Below are 22057 nucleotides of genomic sequence, written 5' to 3'. Positions count from 1 at the left end.
TGTGCCAAGCTTGTAGCGTCATACCCAAGAAGACTCGAGGCTGTAATCACTGCCAAAGGTGCTTCAACAAAGTACTGAGTAAAGGGTCTGAATACTTATGTAAATGTCATATTTACGTTTTTTTATTTATAATACATTTGCAAACGTTTTTAAAAACCTGTTTTTGCTTTGTCATTATGGGTTATTGTGTGTAGATTGATGAGGGGGAAAAACAATGTAATCCATTTTAGAATAAGGCTGTAACGTAACAAAATGTGGAAAAAGTAAAGGGGTCTGAATACTTTTCGAAAGCACTGTATTCGATCTGTATAACTCAACTTGTATTGATTTAAACGTCATATATCCAGCCTGTAAGCCAGTCTGACTCTGCATCAGCCCACTTCTGTCTCCTTTCTGACGAGAGACATGTATAGCTACAGTAACTAGCAGCCACAAACACACTGAACACTATACAACTATACACCTATTTTCATTAGAGGGTCTAGATCTTTAGAAAAGCCACAAACACACTGAACACTATATAACTATACAACTATTTTCATTAGAGGGTCTAGATCTTTTGAAAAGCCACAAACACACTGAACACTAAACAACTATTTTCATTAGAGGGTCTAGATCTTTAGAAAAGCCACAAACACACTGAACACTATTCAACTATACAACTATTTTCATTAGAGGGTCTAGATCTTTAGAAAAGCTATACTTGGAAAATGTTATATTTCGACATTTATTGATTGACTATATTACTCCCAGACATTGCTATACTGCTTTACAGCTATAATATATCCCTCTCTTCCTCTTTTGTAGCTGTATAATATTGGTCTGTGATAATCTCCAGTTGTAAACCATAACCGGCAGACCAGGGATTCCCCTAGTTTAATGTTGACTGAATCTTTCTCTCTCTGAAACTGATCTGAAATCAGCTACAACTATACTGCTGTCTGTCAGTGGGTTTGAAGCGGAGGATTATTGCATTGTGTTTGACACCAAAGTTGTATGCTTAAAGCTACAGTCTGGGATTCAAACAACAACACGGCTGCCCCGCCACATATACAGTATCATTCATTTAAAAGTAAAATAAATCCCAGACAGTAGCTTAAAGCTAGCAGGGTCATACAGTATGTTCAGCACCACTCCTCCCTCCCCTCCTCCCTCCTCCTCTACTCTCCTCCCTCCTCCTCTACTCTCCTCCCTCCCTCCTCCCTCCTCCGTCCTCCCTGCTCCCTCCTTCGTCCTCCCTCCTCCCTGCTCCCTCCTTCGTCCTCCCTCCTCCTCTCCCTGCTCCCTCCTCCGTCCTCCCTGCTCCCTCCTCCGTCCTCCCTCCTCCTCTACCCTGCTCCTCCCTCCGTCCTCCCTCCTCCTCTACTCTCCTCCCTCCCTCATCCCTCCTCCTCTACTCTCCTCCCTCCCTCCCTCCTCCCTCCTCCTCTACTCTCCTCCCACCCTCCTCCCTCCTCCGTCCTCCCTGCTCCCTCCTTCGTCCTCCCTCCTCCTCTCACTGCTCCCTGCTCCCTCCTCCGTCCTCCCTGCTCCCTCCTCCGTCCTCCCTCCTCCTCTACCCTGCTCCTCCCTCCGTCCTCCCTCCTCCTCTACTCTCCCTCCTCCCTCCTCCTCTACTCTCCTCCCACCCTCCTCCCTCCTCCGTCCTCCCTGCTCCCTCCTTCGTCCTCCCTCCTCCTCTCACTGCTCCCTGCTCCCTCCTCCGTCCTCCCTGCTCCCTCCTCCGTCCTCCCTCCTCCTCTACCCTGCTCCTCCCTCCGTCCTCCCTCCTCCTCTACTCTCCCTCCTCCCTCCTCCTCTACTCTCCTCCCTCCCTCCTCCCTCCTCCTCTACTCTCCTCCCTCCCTCCTCCGTCCTCCCTCCTCCCTCCTCCCTCCTCCGTCCTTTCTGCTCCCTCCTCCCTCCTCCTCCTCTCACTGCTCCCTGCTCCCTCCTCCGTCCTCCCTCCTCCTCTACCCTGCTCCCTCCTCCCTCCTCCGTCCTCCCTCCTCCTCTACAACCTATTCTATATAGAGGCAAAGGAAAGATGAGATTTTCTGATGGAAAGAGGAGAGACAGAAATGAGAGAGAGGGAAGCTAAAGGGTAGGGATGGAGAGAGAGGGAGAGAGAGAGGGAAGCTGAGGGGTAGGGGTGGAGAGAGAGGGAGGGGTAGGCGTGGAGAGAGAGGGAGAGAGAGAGAGAGGGAAGCTAAGGGGTAGGGGTGGAGAGAGAGGGAGGGAAGGGTAGGGGTGGAGAGAGAGGGAAGCTAAGGGGTAGGGGTGGAGAGAGAGGGAGGGGTAGGGGAGGAGAGAGAGGGAGGGAGGGAGGGGTACGGGTGGAGAGAGCGGGAGAGAGAGAGGGAAGCTAAGGGGTAGGGGTGGAGAGAGAGGGAGGGAGGGTTAGGGGTGGAGAGAGTGCGGGAGGGAGGGGTAGGGATGGCGAGAGAGGGAGGGGGGGAGAGAGGGTGAGAGGGTGAGAGAGGAGGAGAGGGAAAAGAGATGCCTGATATACCTGCATGTGCTACCTGTGATGTGCTGGTTCTATCCGTCTGCAGTTTGTGGGTTATTACCAGAACAGACGAAGGGAGGGAGAGAGAGTTCTATTGTTGACCCATTTTCTCAGACTCAGTGAGAAACACTCTCCAGGGAACCAATGTCTGATTCTGTCTTCAGAGAGGGAGAGCGAGAGATAGAGGGAGGGAGAGAGATAGAGAGAGAGATGGGTGGAGAGACAGGGAGAGGTAGGTGAGAGGGGGAGAGAGGGGGAGAGAGAGAGCGGGGGAGACTAGAAATAGAGGGAGAGAGCTAAAGGGTTCTCATATGGGGACAGCCGAACAATCCTTTTGGAAGAAGCCTTTTTTCTGAGAGTGTAATGGTTGAAGCACACTGTCTGATGTGTCTTTGATGTTGACTGGGAATACCACGAGCTACTGTTAAACTAGCTCTTGGGGGGGGGGGGGGGGGGGGGCTGTCCTTTCTGTTTTATTTGTCCTTTATCTCTCCTCTGCTTCCTTCTCTCTCTTCCTTTCAGAACCATCAGCACTCTCTTCTCTCTTCTCTTCATCTCTCTCCTTTTATCTCTGCTGCTTCCTCCTCTCCTCCTCCTCCTCCTCCTCTCCTGTATCCTCCATGATAAGGCTTTTACAGCAGGTCAAGTATAGTTGAAATGTATTAAACACCCATTACTGTGCTGTATCTGTGGTCAGAGGGTTCTAGAGTGGTCTCTGGTCAAAAGTAGTGCACTATGTAGGGAATAGTGTGCCATAGGGCGCTGGTCAAAAGTAGTAGACACAGAGAACAGTCAGAGACCAGACACAGAGAGCAGTCAGAGACCAGACACAGAGAACAGTCAGAGACTAGACACAGATAACACACAGAGACCAGACACAGAGAACAGTCAGAGAACAGACACAGAGACCAGACACAGAGAACAGTCAGAGACCAGACACAGAGAACAGTCAGAGACCAGACACAGAGAACAGTCAGAGACCAGACACAGAGAACAGTCAGAGACCAGACACATAGAACAGTCAGAGAACAGACACAGAGACCAGACACAGAGAACACTCAGAGACCAGACACAAAGAACACTCAGAGACCAGACACAGAGAACACTCAGAGACCAGACACAGAGAACAGTCAGAGACTAGACACAGATAACACACAGAGACCAGACACAGAGAACAGTCAGAGAACAGACACAGAGACCAGACACAGAGAACAGTCAGAGACCAGACACAGAGAACAGTCAGAGACCAGACACAGAGAACAGTCAGAGACCAGACACAGAGAACAGTCAGAGACCAGACACATAGAACAGTCAGAGAACAGACACAGAGACCAGACACAGAGAACACTCAGAGACCAGACACAAAGAACACTCAGAGACCAGACACAGAGAACACTCAGAGACCAGACACAGAGAATTGGATATAATCTGCAGTTTGTCTGTTGTGTTTGAATATGGAAGTGATAACGTAATCTGTTGACCTCACGTTGTCATAATGTTGACCTGCAGGTGACCTGGAGGCTCTGAAGAAGAAGAGTTTCACCATGAAGGAAGGAGTGGACTACCGAGTGAAGATACACTTCAAGGTGAGAACCTCCTCCCCTCTCCTCCTTTCTCCTGTTCTGCTCTGTTCTACTCTCTTCTGTTCTGTTCTGTTCTTTTCTCTTCTGCTCGGTTCTTCTCTCTTTTTTCTTCTCTTCTGTTCTGTTCAGTTCTGCTCGGTTCTTCTCTCTTGTCTTCTGTTCTGTTCTGCTCTGTTCTGTTCTGTTCTGTTCTGCTCTGCTCTGTTCTTCTCTTTCCAAATGTTTCATTTTTTATTGTTGTTGTTGTGACAGTAGAGATCTCAGAGAGATAGATGGAGACGATGAGAGTTCAATTCCTCCTCTTCCTCTCTCTGTGTCCCTCAGTGCTCAGGAAGGTCTACTCAGTGTTAATGGAGGTCTCCTCAGTGTTATGGAGGTCTCATCAGTGTTAATGGAGGTCTCATCAGTGTTAATGGATGTCTCATTAGTGTTAATGGAGGTCTCATCAGTGTTAATGGAGGTCTCCTCAGTGTTAATGGAGGTCTCCTCAGTGTTGTGTTAATGGAGGTCTCCTTAGTGTTAATGGAGGTCTCCTCAGTGTTAATGGAGGTCTCCTCAGTGTTAATGGAGGTCTTCTCAGTGTTAATGGAGGTCTCCTCAGTGCTGTACTAATGGAGGTCTCCTCAGTGTTAATGGAGGTCTCCTCAGTGCTGTACTAATGGAGGTCTCCTCAGTGTTAATGGAGGTCTCCTCAATGTTGTGTTAATGGAGGTCTCCTCAGTGTTAATGGAGGTCTCCTCAGTGTTATGAAGGTCTCATCAGTGTTAATGGAGGTCTCCCCAGTGTTGTGTTAATGGAGGTCTCCTCAGTGTTGTGTTAATGAAGGTCTCCTCAGTGCTGTACTAATACAAGCTCTCCTCAGTGTTAATGGAGATCTCCTCAGTGTTAATGGAGGTCTCCTCAGTGTTAATGGAGGTCTCCTCAGTGTTAATGGAGGTCTCCTCATTGTTGTACTAATGGAGGTCTCCTCAGTGTTAATGGAGGTCTCCTCAGTGCTGTACTAATGGAGGTCTCCTCAGTGTTAATTGAGGTCTCCTCAGTGTTAATGAAGGTCTCCTCAGTGTTATTGGAGGTCTTCTCAGTGTTAATGGAGGACACCTCAGTGCTGTACTAATGGAGGTCTCCTCAGTGTTATGGAGGTCTCCTCAGTGCTGTACTAATGGAGGTCTCCTCAGTGCTGTACTAATGGAGGTCTCCTCAGTGTTAATGGAGGTCTCCTCAATGTTGTGTTAATGGAGGTCTCCTCAGTGTTAATGGAGGTATCCTCAGTGCTGTACTAATGGAGGTCTCCTCAGTGTTAATGGAGGTCTCCTCAGTGTTAATGGAGGTCTCCTCAGTGTTAATGGAGGTCTCCTCAGTGCTGTACTAATGGGACAGGTACTATAAATATACCCTGTCCCAGTCCTGGCCGTCTGGTCCCATGTTCCGGTCCTAGCCGTCTGGCCCCATGTTCCGACCGTGAAGAAACAGAACAGAGAAATATACAGGACAGGAACAGCAACCAGACTCTAGTGGATTGTTCTGGTACTGTCTAGAGACTGTTCTGAAGCATTTTCATTAAATGATAGCATGTTCATGGGCATTACAGGGGCATTACAGGGGCATTACAGGGGCATTACAGTAGATTGTGTCCAGTAGATTGTTGTGGTTTTATTAGGGACTTTATTTACAATCTGAAGCCATGTTACATTGAGCATGGATGTATTAGTATTACTCAATCTAGTTCTGGGGCTCAGAATAACCCACTGGCCACAAACTGGTTCAATCAAATCAAATCACATACACATATTTAGCAGATGTTATTGCGGGTGTAGCGAAATGCTTGTGTTCCTAGCTCCAACAGTGCAGTAGTATCTAACAATTCACAACAATACACACAAATCTGAAAGTAAAATAATGGAATTAAGAAATATATAAATGTTAGGACGAGCAATGTCGGAGTGGCTTTGACTAAAATACAGTATATACATATGAGATGAGTAAAGCGGTATGTAAACATTATTAAAGTGACTAGTGTTCCATTTTTAAAGTGACCAGTGATTCCATGTCTATGTAAATAGGGCAGCAACCTCTAAGGTGCAGGGTTGAGTAACCGGGTTGTAGCCGGCTAGTGAAAGTGACTAAGTTCAGGGCAGGGTACTGGGTGGAGGTCGGCTAGTGATGGCTATTTAACAGTCTGATGGCCTTGAGATAGAAGCTGTTTTTCAGTCTCTCGGTCCCAGCTTTGATGCACCTGTACTGACCTCGCCTTCTGAATGATAACGGGGTGAATGGGCCGTGGCTCGGGTGGTTGATGTCCTTGATTATATTTTTGGCTTTCCTGTGACATCGGGTGCTGTAGGTGTCCTGGAGGGCTGGCATTGTGCCCCCGGTGATGCGTTGGGCAGACTGCACCACCCTCTGGAGAGCCCTGCGGTTGCGGGCGGTGCAGTTGCCGTACCAGGTGGTGATACAGCCCGACAGGATGCTCTCAATTGTGCATCAGTAAAAGTTTGTGAGAGTCATACAGTGAGGGAAAAAAGTATTTGATCCCCTGCTGATTTTGTAAGTTTGCCCACTGACAAAGAAATTATCAGTCTATAATTTTAATGGCAGGTTTATTTGAACAGTGAGAGACAGAATAACAACAAAAAAATCCAGATAAATGCATGTAAAAAATGTTATGAATTGATTTTCATTTTAATGAGCGAAATAAGTATTTGACCCCCTCTCAATCAGAAAGATTTCTGGCTCCCAGGTGTCTTTTATACAGGTAACGAGCTGAGATTAGGAGCACACTCTTAAAGGGAGTGCTCCTAATCTCAGCTTGTTACCTGTATAAAAGACACCTGTCCACAGAAGCAATCAATCAATCAGATTCCAAACTCTCCACCATGGCCAAGACCAAAGAGCTCTCCAAGAATGTCAGGGACAAGATTGTAGACCTACATAAGGCTGGAATGGGCTACAAGACCATCGCCAAGCAGCTTGGTGAGAAGGTGACAACAGTTGGCGTGGTTATTCGCAAATGGAAGAAACACAAAAGAACTGTCAATCTCCCTTGGCCTGGGGCTCCATGCAAGATCTCACCTCGTGGAGTTGCAATGATCATGAGAACGGTGAGGAATCAGCCCAGAACTACATGGGAGGATCTTGTCAATGATCTCAAGGCAGCTGGGACCATAGTCACCAAGAAAACAATTGGTAACACACTACACCGTGAAGGACTGAAATCCTGCAGCGCCCGCAAGGTCCCCCTGCTCAAGAAAGCACATATACATGCCAGTCTGAAGTTTGCCAATGAACATCTGAATGATTCAGAGGAGAACTGGGTGAAAGTGTTGTGGTCTGATGAGACCAAAATGGAGCTCTTTGGCATCAACTCAACTCGCCGTGTTTGGAGGAGGAGGAATGCTGCCTATGACCCCAAGAACACCATCCCCACCTTCAAACATGGAGGTGGAAACATTATGCTTCGGGGGTGTTTTTCTGCTAAGGGGACAGGAGAACTTCATCCGCATCAAAGGGACGATGAACGGGGCCATGTACCGTCAAATCTTGGGTGAGGACCTCCTTCCCTCAGCCAGGGCATTGAAAATGGGTCGCGAATGGGTATTCCAGCATGACAATGACCCAAAACACACAGCCATGGCAACAAAGGAGTGGCTCAAGAAGAAGCACATTAAGGTCCTGGAGTGGCCTAGCCAGTCTCCAGACCTTAATCCCATAGAAAATATGTGGAGGGAGCTGAAGGTTCGAGTTGGCAAACGTCAGCCTCAAAACCTTAATGACTTGGTGAAGATCTGCAAAGAGGAGTGGGACAAAAGCCCTCCTGAGATGTGTGCAAACCTGGTGGCCAACTACAAGAAACGTCTGACCTCTGTGATTGCCAACAAGGGTTTTGCCACCAAGTACTAAGTCATGTTTTGCAGAGGGGTCAAATACTTATTTCCCTCATTAAAATGCAAATCAATTTATAACATTTTTGACATGCGTTTTTCTGGATTTTTTTGTTGTTATTCTGTCTCTCACTGTTCAAATAAACCTACCATTAAAATAATAGACTGATAATTTCTTTGTCAGCGGGCAAACGTACAAAATCAGCAGGGGATCAAATACTTTTTTCGGTGCCAAGCCAAATTTCTTCAGCCTCCTGAGGTTGAAGAGGCTCTGTTGCGCCTTCTTCACTACACTGTCTGCGTGGGTGGACCATTTCAGTTTGTCCCGTCGATGTGGATAGGGGGGTGCACCCTCTGCTGTTTCCTGAAGTCCACGATCATCTCCTTTGTTTTGTTGACATTGAGTGAGAGGTTATTTTCCTGCCACCACACTCCCAGAGCCCTTACCTCCTCTGCTGCTCCTGCGTTGTTTCCATGTCGTTTCAACAAATATATTCAATGTCACGACGTTGAATCAATGTGGGAAACTGATTGGATTTGCAAAAAAGTAATCAACGTAATGGAATTATTATTTTTTAACAACATTTTTAACCTAAATACAATTGCATGGTGACATTTTGTGTTGATTTCATGTTGAATTCATGTTAGTTGACAACTCAACCAAATGTAAATAAAAATTAGACGTTGAAATGACGTCTGAAGAAGTTGTAGGTGCCATTGAAAAGTAGTGAGAAAGATTGGAGAGTGATCTATTTTGTTTAGACCCATTCTAATTCATGGTTACAGTAGCATTACCACTTCTACTTTGGTATGAAATATCGTTTACAGGTTCTAAGACAGATTATTGTGGAATCAGATAGGAACAGATAAAACTCTGAGATACTCTGGTCTAGTCTGGGATTCTATTGCACCTTTTAAAGGCAATGTTCCTGTGTAGGCGGAGACTGCATTCATGGTAGACGCTGCATATGTCAGCTCTGTCTGAAATGATGTGCGTTGTCAACAAAGTGCGATGGAATTGAATCCCGGCCATAGTCTAGATCTTCCCTTACGTGAGAAAAGTCTCCCTCTTTGAAAACAGTCCCTAGATGAAAAACAGTGGTGTATGATTTATCTGGGGTCCTGTGTGTGTGTGTGTGTGTGCCCCTACATATAGTAACTCCTCTCCTCTCCTCTCCTCTCCTCTCCTCTCCTCTCCTCTCCTCTCCTCTCCTCTCCTCTCCTCTCCTCTCCTCTCCTCTCCTCTCCTCTCCTCTCCTCTCCTCTCCTCTCCTCTCCTCTCCTCTCCTCTCCTCTCCTCTCCTCTCCTCTCCTCTCCTCTCCTTACCCTCCCTTCTCCTCTCCTCTCCTTACCCTCCCTTCTCCTCTCCTCTCCTTACCCTCTCCTCTCCTCTCCAGGTTAACAGGGATATTGTGTCTGGACTGAAGTACGTCCATCTGACCTACAGGAAAGGACTCAGAGGTAAGGTGGACACCATTTTGTACCGAACTGTGGATTAGCTGTGCTGTTTAGACCCATAGACCGTGTCAGTTTCCCCCACATACACTTAAAACCTGATTACCAACTGTGCAACTGAGCCGCGATTTGGTGTGTTGTCACTGACACAAATTGTCACAGTTTCCACTACATACAGTGCCTTGCAAAAGTATTCATCCCCCTTGGCGTTTTTCCTATTTTGTTGCATTACAACCTGTAATTTAAATTGATTTTTATTTGGATTTCATGTAATGGACATACACAAAATAGTCCAAATTGGTGAAGTGAAATGAAAAAAAATATATAACTGAAAAGTGGAGCATGCATATGTATTCACCCCCTTTGCTATGAAGCCCCTAAATAAGATCTGGTGGAACCAATTACCTTCAGCAGTCACATAATTAGTTAAATAAAGTCCACATGTGTGGAATCGAAGTGTCACATGATCTGTCACATGATCTCAGTATATATACACCTGTTCTGAAAGGCCCCAGAGTCTGCAACACCACTAAGCAAGGGGCACCACCTAGCAAGCAGCACCATGAAGACCAAGGAGCTCTCCAAACAGGTCAGGGACAAAGTTGTGGAGAAGTACAGATCAGGGTTGGGTTATAAAAAAATATCTGAAACTTTGAACATCCCACGGAGCACCATTTAAATCCATTATTAAAAAATGGAAAGAATATGGCACCACAACAAACCTGCCAAGAGAGGGCCGCCCACCAAAACTCACGGACCAGGCAAGGAGGGCATTAATCACAGAGGCAACAAAGAGACCAAAGATAACCCTGAAGGAGCTGCAAAGCTCCACAGCGGAGATTGGAGTATCTGTCCATAGGACCACTTTAAGCCGTACACTCCACAGATCTGGGCTTTACGGAAGAGTGGTCAGTTGCTTAAAGAAGAAAATAAGCAAAAACGTTTGGTGGAAGAAGGTACCTTGGTCAGATGAGACTAAAATTGAGCTTTTTGGCCATCAAGGAAAACGCTATGTCTGGCGCAAACCCAACACCTCTCATCACCCCGAGAACACCATCCCCACAGTGAAGCATGGTGGTGGCAGCATCATGCTGTGGGGATGTTTTTCATCGGCAGGGACTGGGAAACTGGTCAGAATTGAAGGAATGATGGATGGCGCTAAATATAGGGAAATTCTTGAGGGAAACCTGTTTCAGTCTTCCAGAGATTTGAGACTGGGATGGAGGTTCACCTTCCAGCAGGTCAATGACCCTAAGCATACTACTAAAGCAACACTCAAGTGGTTTAAGGGGAAACATTTAAATGTCTTGGAATGGCCTAGTCAAAGCCCAGACCTCAATCCAATTGAGAATCTGTGGTAGACTTAAAGATTGCTGTACACCAGCGGAACACATCCAACTTGAAGGAGCTGGAGCAGTTTTGCCTTGAAGAATGGGCAAACATCCCAGTGACTAGATGTGCCAAGCTTATAGAGACATACCCCACAAGACTTGCAGTATGTCTCTATACTTTTCTGTTTTTTTGTCTTATTTCTTGTTTGTTTCACAATATAAATTATTTTGCATCTTCAAAGTGGTAGGCATGTTGTGTAAATCAAATGATACAAACCCCCAAAAAATCCATTTTAATTCCAGGTTGTAAGGCAACAAAATAGGAAAAATGCCAAGGGGGGTGAATACTTTCGCAAGCCACTGTATACTAAACCCTGGCTAGCAAGTGTGCAACTGTGCCGCCATTTTGTGTGTTGTCATTGACACAAGATGTCACAGTTTCCCCCACCTTCACCTAAAACCTGGCTAGCAAGTGTGCAACTGAACGTCCATTTTGTGTCTTGCAGTGGACAAGGCGGTGTACATGGTGGGCAGCTACGGGCCGCGGGTGGAGGAGCACGAGTTCATGACCCCGGTGGAGGAGGCGCCCAAAGGCATGATTGTCCGAGGCAGCTACCACATCAAGTCCCACTTCACCGACGACGACAAGACCGACCACCTCTCCTGGGAGTGGAACTTGGGGATCAAGAAGGACTGGGACGATTAGAGAGGAGCCTCATTCCTCTCTCTCTCCTCCCCTCTCCCTGTATCTCCCACTCCCTGTGTCTCCCCCTCCTTCCCTCTCCCTGTGTCTCTCCCTGTGTCTCTCCCTCTCCCTGTGTCTCTCCCCGTGTCTCTCCCTCTCCCTGTGTCTCTCCCTCTCCCTGTGTCTCTCTCTCTCCCTGTGTCTCTCCCTCTCCCTGTGTCTCCCCCTCTCCCTGTGTCTCTCCCTCTCCCTGTGTCTCTCCCTCTCCCTGTGTCTCTCCATGTGTCTCTCCCTCTCCCTGTGTCTCTCCATGTGTCTCTCCCTCTCCCTGTGTCTCTCCCTGTGTCTCTCCCTGTGTCTCTCCCTCTCCCTGTGTCTCCCCCTCTCCCTGTGTCTCCCCCTCTCCCTGTGTCTCTCCCTCTCCCTGTGTCTCTCCCTCTCCCTGTGTCTCTCCCTGTGTCTCTCCCTCTCCCTGTGTCTCTCTCTCTCCCTGTGTCTCTCCCTCTCCCTGTGTCTCTCCCTCTCCGTGTCTCCCCCTCTCCCTGTGTCTCAACCTCTCCCTGTGTCTCCCCCTCTCCCTGTGTCTCTCCCTCTCCCTGTGTCTCTCCCTCTCCCTGTGTCTCCCCCTCTCCCTGTGTCTCCCCCTCTCCCTGTCTCTCCCTCTCCGTGTCTCTCCCTCTCCCTGTGTCTCCCCCTCTCCCTGTGTCTCCCCCTCTTGTTGTCCCTCCATCCTTCCTCTCTTCCTCTCTCCCTCCTCTTCCCCTCTCCCTCCAAGGCCCACCTGTATAACAGTAAAAGACAGAGACAGGTATGAAAGGTGTAAACAGGAAGTTAGGTTAGGCACAGTCTAGAACGAGACAGAGAGGATGTTGTCATAAACCAAACCAGGAAGTATACATCATAGTAGACAACTGAACATGGTGGGCTACATCCCAAAATGCCCCTCTATTCCCTATATAGTGCACTACCAACAGAGCCCTGGTCTAAAGTAGTGCACTATGTAGGGAATAGGGTGCCATTTGGGACACAGGGGGTATGAACTGTAGGTGGAGACCCACTGCTCTATCTGTGAGGTCATCTGATGTCCTCTACTATAGTGTGTTAACTGAAGTGGATCAAATGAAAGTTAAACATGTGGGACTCACTCATACATTGAAGTTGGAGTATGGAGATGTATTTATACCCCATAGTGAGAGGAAGATTCTAGGTTATTCTAAAGTGTTGTATTCTGGAAGTTGTCAGTTCAACAAGGTTTCACTGAGCAGTCCTTTGTAATGTTATCAGTTAGAATGTTTGACGACAGCGTGTCTCATACTCCTCAAGAAGTTACCATCTTCTGAGTTCTACATCTAGAATGACCATCTTCTAAGTTCTAGTTCTAGAATGACCATCTTCTGAGTTCTACATCTAGAATGACCATCTTCTGAGTTCTACATCTAGAATGACCATCTTCTAAGTTCTAGTTCTAGAATGACCATCTTCTAAGTTCTAGTTCTAGAATGAACATCTTCTGAGTTCTACATCTAGAAATGTCTCTTTCTCACTGTTTGCTCTTTACGTCTGAATTTCTGTTACTGTGTCTTTCAGTTGCCTTCTGTCTCTGTTGTACTTGACACACCTGAGCTGTTATTGAATTCATGTAAAACAACATGGTTTCACACTGTCTGGAGGTGTTTTACAGGGAAGATGGGTTACCATGGTAACATATCAACAGACAATTGTTGCTGTTGTCTTACTCTGACAAGTTCATCAGATTTGTCCTTATATTTGCTCTATTTTTCAATGCCGCTTGAATGTCATTTCCCCAATTTCCAGCCTTTGCATATTGAGAGAGTTGCTCTTTAAAAGATAAGCCATTCACCATGTATCCACCATTTTCCTTTAAACATCAAGTAAACATCCTGAGGAAGCCTGTTGTCAGGCTGTGATGAAGAGAATGTGATTGGGATGTGTAGAATATGCATGTTCTGTAGGACTTGATACAGTATTATAAAGCCCAATGACTGAGCCCTACTCAGTATCTTTGCCTCTGGCAGGCAGTGACCCTAAGACATAAATATACAGCAGAGTAGAGGGTAAACTGGGTTTGAGGTTTAGTATCTTAATGGATGCCATTTTGGCACCCAAAGCATCATGAACATTTCAGTCAGAATGTAAATTAGAATGTTGTTATGATGGTGTTTGGTTAGCCTGGGTATCAGTCTGTTGGTGCCATCATGTCACTCCAAACATGACAATGAATGGAATGACAGCACACACTGATCTAGGAGCAGCAGGTTAGCATTTGGTACCAACATGGAGGTTAGACACTGGTCTGGGAGCAGTAGGTTAGCGTTTGGTACCAACATGGAGGTTAGACACTGGTCTGGGAGCAGCAGGTTAGCGTTTGGTACTAACATGGAGGTTAGTGTGCTGAAGTGTTCTGTATATCTGTTGCTCAGGGTCCCACTTTAACACCAAGCATGAGGCCTAAAGGCATCGACTGGCTCGGGTAACAAACTAAGGAAACAAAACACATGTTCTATCTATAATTTGACAATTTCCTTTTGTACAGTAATGTAACTCAAGTGGATAAGGTCTACACGATTTGATTGATTCTGTCCTTCCCAAAACCCTCTAAAAAAAACATCCAAACGTCCTTCTCACTATTGTGTAAAGTCATATGATGTTGTAAGTGTTGATGATGAACATGATATTGATAATTCAAAATGGTTGTGAACCCAGAAGTAACTGTAATGTGGGCTTGTTGAGTGTTGCATGGTTTCAGATCTCTTCTTTATTTTGGACTATTTTACTGTCAAGTTGTGATTTTAAAAGAAAAACCAATATGCAGATTGAAATGGTTGGCAAGGATACTGCAGATATTTACATGGATTTTTTATTTTATTTTAAGTACGATCAGAAACAGTTTTGTTATTATTACTGTGGGTGCGTCCCAAATGACACACTATTCCCTTTATAGTGTGTTACTTTTGACCTGGACCCTTAGAGACGCGTTCACAGGGTGATTCATGGGACAAACAGAACGCTAGATGCATGAGGTGTTATCTAGTCTACGTAGGGTTCTGGTTAAAGGTAATGAACTATATAGGGAATAGGGTACCATTTTGGACTCATCCTCTATGTGAGTTGGGAGTTTGGTTGGGCACAAGCCTGGGCCTGTGTGTTGGAAGCTACTGCTGCATCCTAAAGTATTGGTATTCCAGCATCCGGTATCTTTTAATAAAGGTGATTTAATCAGCCACTTCCTGTCTGTCTGAACATGTGCACTTTAAGAACATCATTCCAATAAGGCATTCAGACAAGCGGACATTATGTGAAGGTACACTATATATACAAAAGTTTGTGGACACCCGTTCAAATTAGTGGATTCGGCTATTTCAGCCACACCTGTTGCTGACAGATGTATAAAATCGAGCGCACAGCCATGCAATCTCCGTAGACACTCGGCGGTCCCGTTCTGTGAGCTTGTGTGGCCTACAACTTCATTGCTGAGCCGTTGTTGCTCCTAGACGTTTCCACTTCACAATAACAGCACTTACAGTTGACCGGGGGCAGCTCTAGCAGGGCATTTGACGAACTGACTTGTTGGAAAGGTGGCATCCTATGACAGTGCCACGTTGAAAGTCACTGAGCACTTCAGTAAGGCCATTCTACTGCCAATGTTTGTCTATGGAGATTGCATGGCTGTGTGCTCGATTTTATACACCTGTCAGAAACGGGTGTGGCTGAAATAGCCAAATCCACTCATTTGAAGGGGTGTCCACATACTTTTGTATATATAGTGTATTTCCCTTGGTATATTACTCAGGTCTCACCAGTCCAGTTATGCTGGTCTGGCGCCATCCTGTGGACTGCTGGGAACACAACTTCAACTCCATTACATTCAATGTATCCCACAAAGTGCCACTTGGCTGGACAAAGCAGTCTGAATGGAAATCAGGTACATAAATGAATACAGGCAGACACACAGCCTTACATGTCATATCACTGAGTTTCAGTTTAAATCACGGTTTAAACAGAAGTCATTGCAAGTGGAAACATTTCTCAATTAGGTTTTAGGTTTTATTTATTCACACCAAGGAAAATAAGTGAAAGACAAAACACTGCAGATAAATAAACAGGTAAAAATGGTGTTCAGGTGAGGCTGGAAGCACAAAAGGGCTGATATGTAAATAAACAGGTAAAAACGGTGTTCAGGTGAGGATGGAATCGCAAAAGGGCTGATATGAAATAAACAGATAAAAACGGTGTTCAGGTGAGGCTGGAAGAAAAACCATGTTTGATTATGTATGTGTGTGAGAGAGAGAGTTAGGCTGACCCCCAGTCTTCATGGAGGGGATTATTGGGTAGTTTGGTTCATCAGGCTGACCCCCAGTCTTCATGGAGGGGATTATTGGGTAGTTTGGTTCATCAGGCTGACCCCCAGTCTTCATGGAGGGGATTATTGGGTAGTTTGGTTCATCAGGCTGACCCCCAGTCTTCATGGAGGAGATTATTGGGTTGTTTGGTTCATCAGGCTGACCCCCAGTCTTCATGGAGGAGATTATTGGGTAGTTTGTTTCATCAGGCTGACCCCCAGTCTTCATGGAGGGGATTATTGGGTAGTTTGGTTCATCAGGCTGACCCCCAGTCTTCATGGAGGGGATTATTGGGTAGTTTAGTTAATCAGGCTGACCCCCAGTCTTCATGGAGGGGATTATTGGGTAGTTTGGTTCATCAGGCTGACCCCCAGTCTTCATGGAGGAGATTATTGGGTAGTTTGGTTCATCAGGCTGACCCCCAGTCTTCATGGAGGAGATTATTGGGTAGTTTGTTTCATCAGGCTGACCCCCAGTCTTCATGGAGGGGATTATTGGGTAGTTTGGTTCATCAGGCTGACCCCCAGTCTTCATGGAGGGGATTATTGGGTAGTTTAGTTAATCAGGCTGACCCCCAGTCTTCATGGAGGGGATTATTGGGTAGTTTGGTTCATCAGGCTGACCCCCAGTCTTCATGGAGGGGATTATTGGGTAGTTTAGTTAATCAGGCTGACCCCCAGTCTTCATGGAGGGGATTATTGGGTAGTTTGGTTCATCAGGCTGACTCCAAGTCTTCGCTGGAAGATATTGAGGGTTGATGATGTTTTGACGATGTGAAGATAAGAATTCCAGAGTATGGTACCTCTGTATCTGATAGAGAATTGACTATGTGAGATGTGGCAGTGGGGAGGGTGAAGGTTATCACAGTTATATAGATGGATTTCAGAATTAACCTGGAAGAATCCATTGAAGGGTTTAAGGTAAACTGTCTGGGAGGTGTGAGTATTTGTAGATGAAAGTGCATAATTGGCGTACATAGACAAGACATTGAGTTTCTTAAACAAAGGTGCAGATGAAGCCAGGTAATTAGAGGAGGTGGCTAGTGTTGCACATTTATTTTGTATGATGAGTAATTTGTGCAGGTAGGAGGCATATGTACTGGCCCAGACAATATTACAGTAAATGAGATATGGGTGAATTAAGCTATATTATAGAGTTAGGAAGCAAGCCTGAAGAACCAAACCACTAATCTTTCTGATTTCATCACTTTGCTACAGACAAATTGAATATGATCTTTCCAGGATAACTTTTCATCAATTAGAACTCAGAGGAATCTAGTGGATGTGACTTGTTCCATTTCATTCCCACCGATTTGAGATTCTTGCTCTTTTTTATTTTTTTTATTTTTTATTCTTCTAGTGAATATAATAAAGTTGGATTTTTCAACATTTAAAGATAATTTGTTTATCTGGTCCGGTTTGGCGCCCTCTCGGGCTCGTGCAGAGGAGGAGATCTTCGTGGGCTATACTCAGCCTTGTCTCAGAGTAGTAAGTTGGTGGTCTGTTGATTTCCCTCTAGTGGTGTGGTGGCTGTGCTTTGGCAAAGTGGGTTGGGTTATATCCTACAGTATAGTAGACTCTCTATAGTATAGTATATATACAGTATAGTATATATACAGTATAGTAGACTCTCTCTCTATAGTATAGTATATATACAGTATAGTAGACTCTCTCTCTCTATAGTATAGCATATATACAGTATATTATACTCTCTTTCTATAGTATAGTATATATACAGTATAGTATACTCTCTCTTTATAGTATAGTATATATACAGTATAGTAGACTCTATAGTTTAGCATATATACAGTATAGTATACTCTCTCTCTATAGTATAGTATAAATACAGTATAGTAGACTCTCTCTCTATAGTATAGTATATGTACAGGATAGTATCTCTCTCTATTGTATAGTATATATACAGTATAGTATACTCACTCTCTATAGTATAGTATATATACAGTATAGCAGACTCTCAGTATAGTATATATACAGTATAGTAGACTCTCTCTATAGTATAGTATATATACAGTATAGTAGACTCTCTCTCTATAGTATAGTATATATACAGTATAGTAGACTCTCTATAGTTTAGCATATATACAGTATAGTATACTCTCTCTATAGTATAGTATATATACAGTATTGTAGACTCTCTCTCTATATATAGTATAGTATATGTACAGGATAGTATCTCTCTCTATTGTATAGTATATATACAGTATAGTATACTCACTCTCTATAGTATAGTATATATACAGTATAGTAGACTCTCACTATAGTATAGTATATATACAGTATAGTAGACTCTCTCTATAGTATAGTATATATACAGTATAGTATACTCTCTATATATAGTATAGTATATATACAGCATGGTAGACTATCTCTCTCTATAATATAGTATATATACAGTATAGTATAATCTCTCTATAGTATATATATATAGTATAGTAGACTCTATATAGTATAGTATGTATACAGTATAATAGACTCTCTCAATAGTATAGTATTTATACAGTATAGTATACTCTCTCTATATAGTATAGTATATATACAGTATAGTATACTCTCTCTATATAGTATAGTATATATACAGCATAGTAGACTATCTCTCTCTATAGTATAGTATATATATAGTATAGTAGACTCTCTATAAAGTATAGTATATATACAGTATAATAGACTCTCTCAATAGTATAGTATTTATACAGTATAGTAGACCCTCTCGCTATTGTATAGTATATATACAGTATAGTAAACCATCTCTCTATTGTATAGTATTTATACAGTATAGTAGACCCTCTCTCTATTGTATAGTATATATACAGTATAGTATATTCTCTCTATATAGTATATATACAGTATAGTAGACTCTCTCTCTATAGTATAGCATATACAGTTGACGTCTGAAGTTTACATACACTTAGGTTGGAGTCATTAAAACTTGTTTTTCAACCACTCCACAAATGTCTTGTTAACAAAGTATAGTTTTGGCAAGTCGGTTAGGACATCTACTATGTGCATGACAAAAGTAATTTTTCCAACAATTGTTTACAGCCAGATTATTTCACTTATAATTCACTGTATCACAATTCCAGTGGGTCAGAAGATTACATACACTAAGCTGACTGTGCCTTTAAACAGCTTGGAAAATTCCAGAAAATGATGTCATGGCTTTAGAAGATTCTGATAGTCTAATTGACATCATTTGAGTCAATTGGTGGTGTACCTGTGGATGTATTTCAAGGCCTACCTTCAAACTCAGTGCCTCTCTGCTTGACATCATGGGAAAATCAAAAGTAATCAGCCAAGACACCATGGGACCACGCAGCCGTCATACCGCTCAGGAAGGAGACGCGTTCTGTCTCCTAGAGATGAACGTACTTTGGTCCGAAAAGTGCAAATCAAACCCAGAACAACAGCAAAGGACCTTGTGAAGATGCTGGAGGAAACAGGTACAAAAGTATCTATATCCACAGCAAAACGAGTCCTATATCGACATAACCTGAAAGGCCGCTCAGCAAGGAAGAAGCCACTGCTCCAAAACCTCCATAAAAAAGCCAGACTACGGTTTGCAACTGCACATGGGGACAAAGATCGTACTTTTTGGAGAAATGTCCTCTGGTCTGATGAAACAAAAATAGAACTGTTTGGCCATAATGACCATCATTATGTTTGGAGGAAAAAGGGGGTGCTTGCAAGCCGAAGAACACCATCCCAACGTGAAGGCAGCATCATGCTGTGGGGGTGTTTTGCTGCAGGAGGGACTTGTGCACTTCACAAAATAGATGGCATCATGAGGAAGGAAAATGATGTGGATATATTGAAGCAACATCTCAAGACATCAGTCAGGAAGTTAATGCTTGGTCGCAAATGGGTCTTCCAAATGGACAATGACCCCAAGCATACTTCCAAAGTTGTGGCAAAATGGCTTAAGACAACAATGTCAAGGTATTGGAGTGGCCATCACAAAGCCCTGACCTCAATCCTATAGCAAATTTGTGGGCAGAACTGAAAAAGCGTGTGCGAGCAGGGAGGCCTACAAACCTGACTCAGTTACACCAGCTCTGTCAGGAGGAATGGGCCAAAATTCACCCAACTTATTGTGGGAAGGGTACCCGAAACGTTCGACCCAAATTAAACAATTTAAAGGCAATGCTACGAAATACTAATTGAGTGCATGTAAACTTGTGACCCACTGGGAATGTGATGAAAGAAATAAAAGCTGAAATAAATCATTCTCTCTACTATTATTCTGACATTTCACATTCTTAAAATAAAGTGGTGATCCTAACTGACCTAAGACAGGGCATTTTTACTAGGATTAAATGTCAGGAATTGTGAAAAACTGAGTTTAAATGTATTTGGCTAAGGTGTATGTAAACCTCCGACTTCAACTGTATTCTTAATTCCATTCCTTACTTAGATTTGTGTGTATTGGGTATATGTTGTGAAATTGTTAGAGCTCTGTTGCAAATGTTCCTAAACCATGCTTGATACTCCAGTTGTAACTGCATTTTTAAAACAATGCTTTAGCGCAATTGCTTGATACTCTGGTTTTAAGATGCCATTGCCCCTTTAAGAGCTCTGTTGCAAATGTTCCTAAACCATGCTTGACACTCCAGTTGTAACTGCATTAGCACAATTGTAGGAGTATAGAAATAAACGTGTTATCAATGGAAAGCTTGGATCCCCCTCTTTTTTTAACAAAGATCAAAACTGCTTTCAAAAGTGTTTTCCCCGTGATTGCGTTAAGAGTTGTTGTCCATTGACTGCTTGAATAAACTGCCCTACAAAGGAAAAGGGCAGTAACTAGAAAACAGTACAACTGAAGACAAAGGCTTTAAAGTTGTTTTTGCTGTCCAGCCAAATATGTCGTAGGTAGATAAGTGTAAATGCACTGATGTATCATCTTATTATGACCGCTGATCTGACCTATGACCCCTAAAATGCTGATACTGCCTTCTGCTGCTGTATGACCATAAACAGCTGTATGAGTCATGTAAAAGCAAAGTGCAGTATCTAAAAAATCTAAATGTGTTTATCTAGATTTCTTGTTGTTTTTAATGGTGTTATGTAGTTGTGTTTTCATGTTTTGAATGTTGTATTGTAGCAACCCTAAAGCTTTTTTTATCCATAAGGTAAGAACTATTTCATCACGGAGAATGTTTATACTTATGTGACTTTGTATTACTATCAATGCTGTCCTTTTCTTTATGTTAGCGAGCTTCTCAATATTTTGTTTGCTATCTTTCTTACCATTATCTGGGTATTTGCATTTCAATGCGAGTTAAACCATAATGTTTCCGCGTGATTGTGCCATGTTTATTCTGGTGATAACTGGGAGTGTGTGAGGGTGAGTGTCATGGTCGGGATGGCCTGAACTCAGAGCCTGATAGAATACCAAGGAAAACCGTAGTAACTGCAGTAGAACATGGTGGAACAAAGCCAGATGGCAGTAACTTCACTTACTGCTGTTTCCTTGGTTTTTACTGGGATTTTGTAGTTACATCAAATTTGACCCTGCATTTTCTCTGAAACAGAAGATAATTGAACCAGGACACTTTGTCACAAGATATAACAGATACTACGAAGCCTGATTTAGGTCTGAACTCATCTTTGACCAAATGTGTAGCAGCAGTTTGCAATTGTACGGCAGAATAGCTGTGCACATAATCCTAATACCTCTTCATGGACTACATTTGAACACTTGAACAGTGTCTTCTTTTAGGGCGTGAACTGGTATGGTAAGATTACCTAGTGGGGCCAGTAACTGAAAGGTTGCTGGTTCGATTACCTGAGCCGTCAAGGTACAAATCTGTCGATGTGCCCTTAAGCAAGGCACTTACACCTAATTTGCTCCAGGGGCACCGTACTACTATGGCTGACCCTGTAAAACAGCACATTTCACTGCATCTATCCGGTGTCTGTGACAATACATTTAAAAATATTGTATTTATTTATTACAACAGTTAATTTAACAATGCTGGTTATAAATCTTGTTGACATCCATCCAAGGACACCTTGACTTGCATTACACTCTCACTCCAGATAAATATTCTCATGAAATCATATGACTTACAGTTAGAGAAAAGGATTCCTGTAAACGTGGCCTGCTACAAGCAGGAAACAAGTTATGGATGTGTGATCTATCTTGTCATCTTTTTGGGTAACCATTACATTACATTACATTACATTTACGTCATTTAGCAGACGCTCTTATCCAGAGCGACTTACAAATAGGTGTATTCACCTTATAGCCAGTGGGATAAC

The 22057-nt window shown here is 43.8% G+C and overlaps 1 protein-coding gene across 1 annotated transcript in view; it reads left to right on the top strand.

Moving 5' to 3' along the window:
- The window catches only part of LOC311144978 (rho GDP-dissociation inhibitor 2-like), a 118282-nt gene extending 103619 nt beyond the window's left edge, over nt 1–14663 (top strand). The window contains exons 4-6 of the mRNA XM_084181177.1: nt 3998–4074; nt 9348–9411; nt 11243–14663. Coding sequence (XP_084037303.1) covers nt 3998–4074; nt 9348–9411; nt 11243–11442 — 341 coding nt within the window. The 3' untranslated portion in view covers nt 11443–14663. The remainder of the gene's footprint in view (nt 1–3997; nt 4075–9347; nt 9412–11242) is intronic.
- The last annotated feature ends 7394 nt before the right edge of the window (nt 14664–22057 follow it).

The sequence above is a fragment of the Coregonus lavaretus genome, assembly GCF_964263955.1.
Source record: "Coregonus lavaretus genome assembly, chromosome: 2".
Taxonomy (NCBI): domain Eukaryota; kingdom Metazoa; phylum Chordata; class Actinopteri; order Salmoniformes; family Salmonidae; genus Coregonus; species Coregonus lavaretus.
Note: the sequence above shows the minus strand (reverse complement) of the source record. Positions and strands in the feature narration are given on the sequence as shown.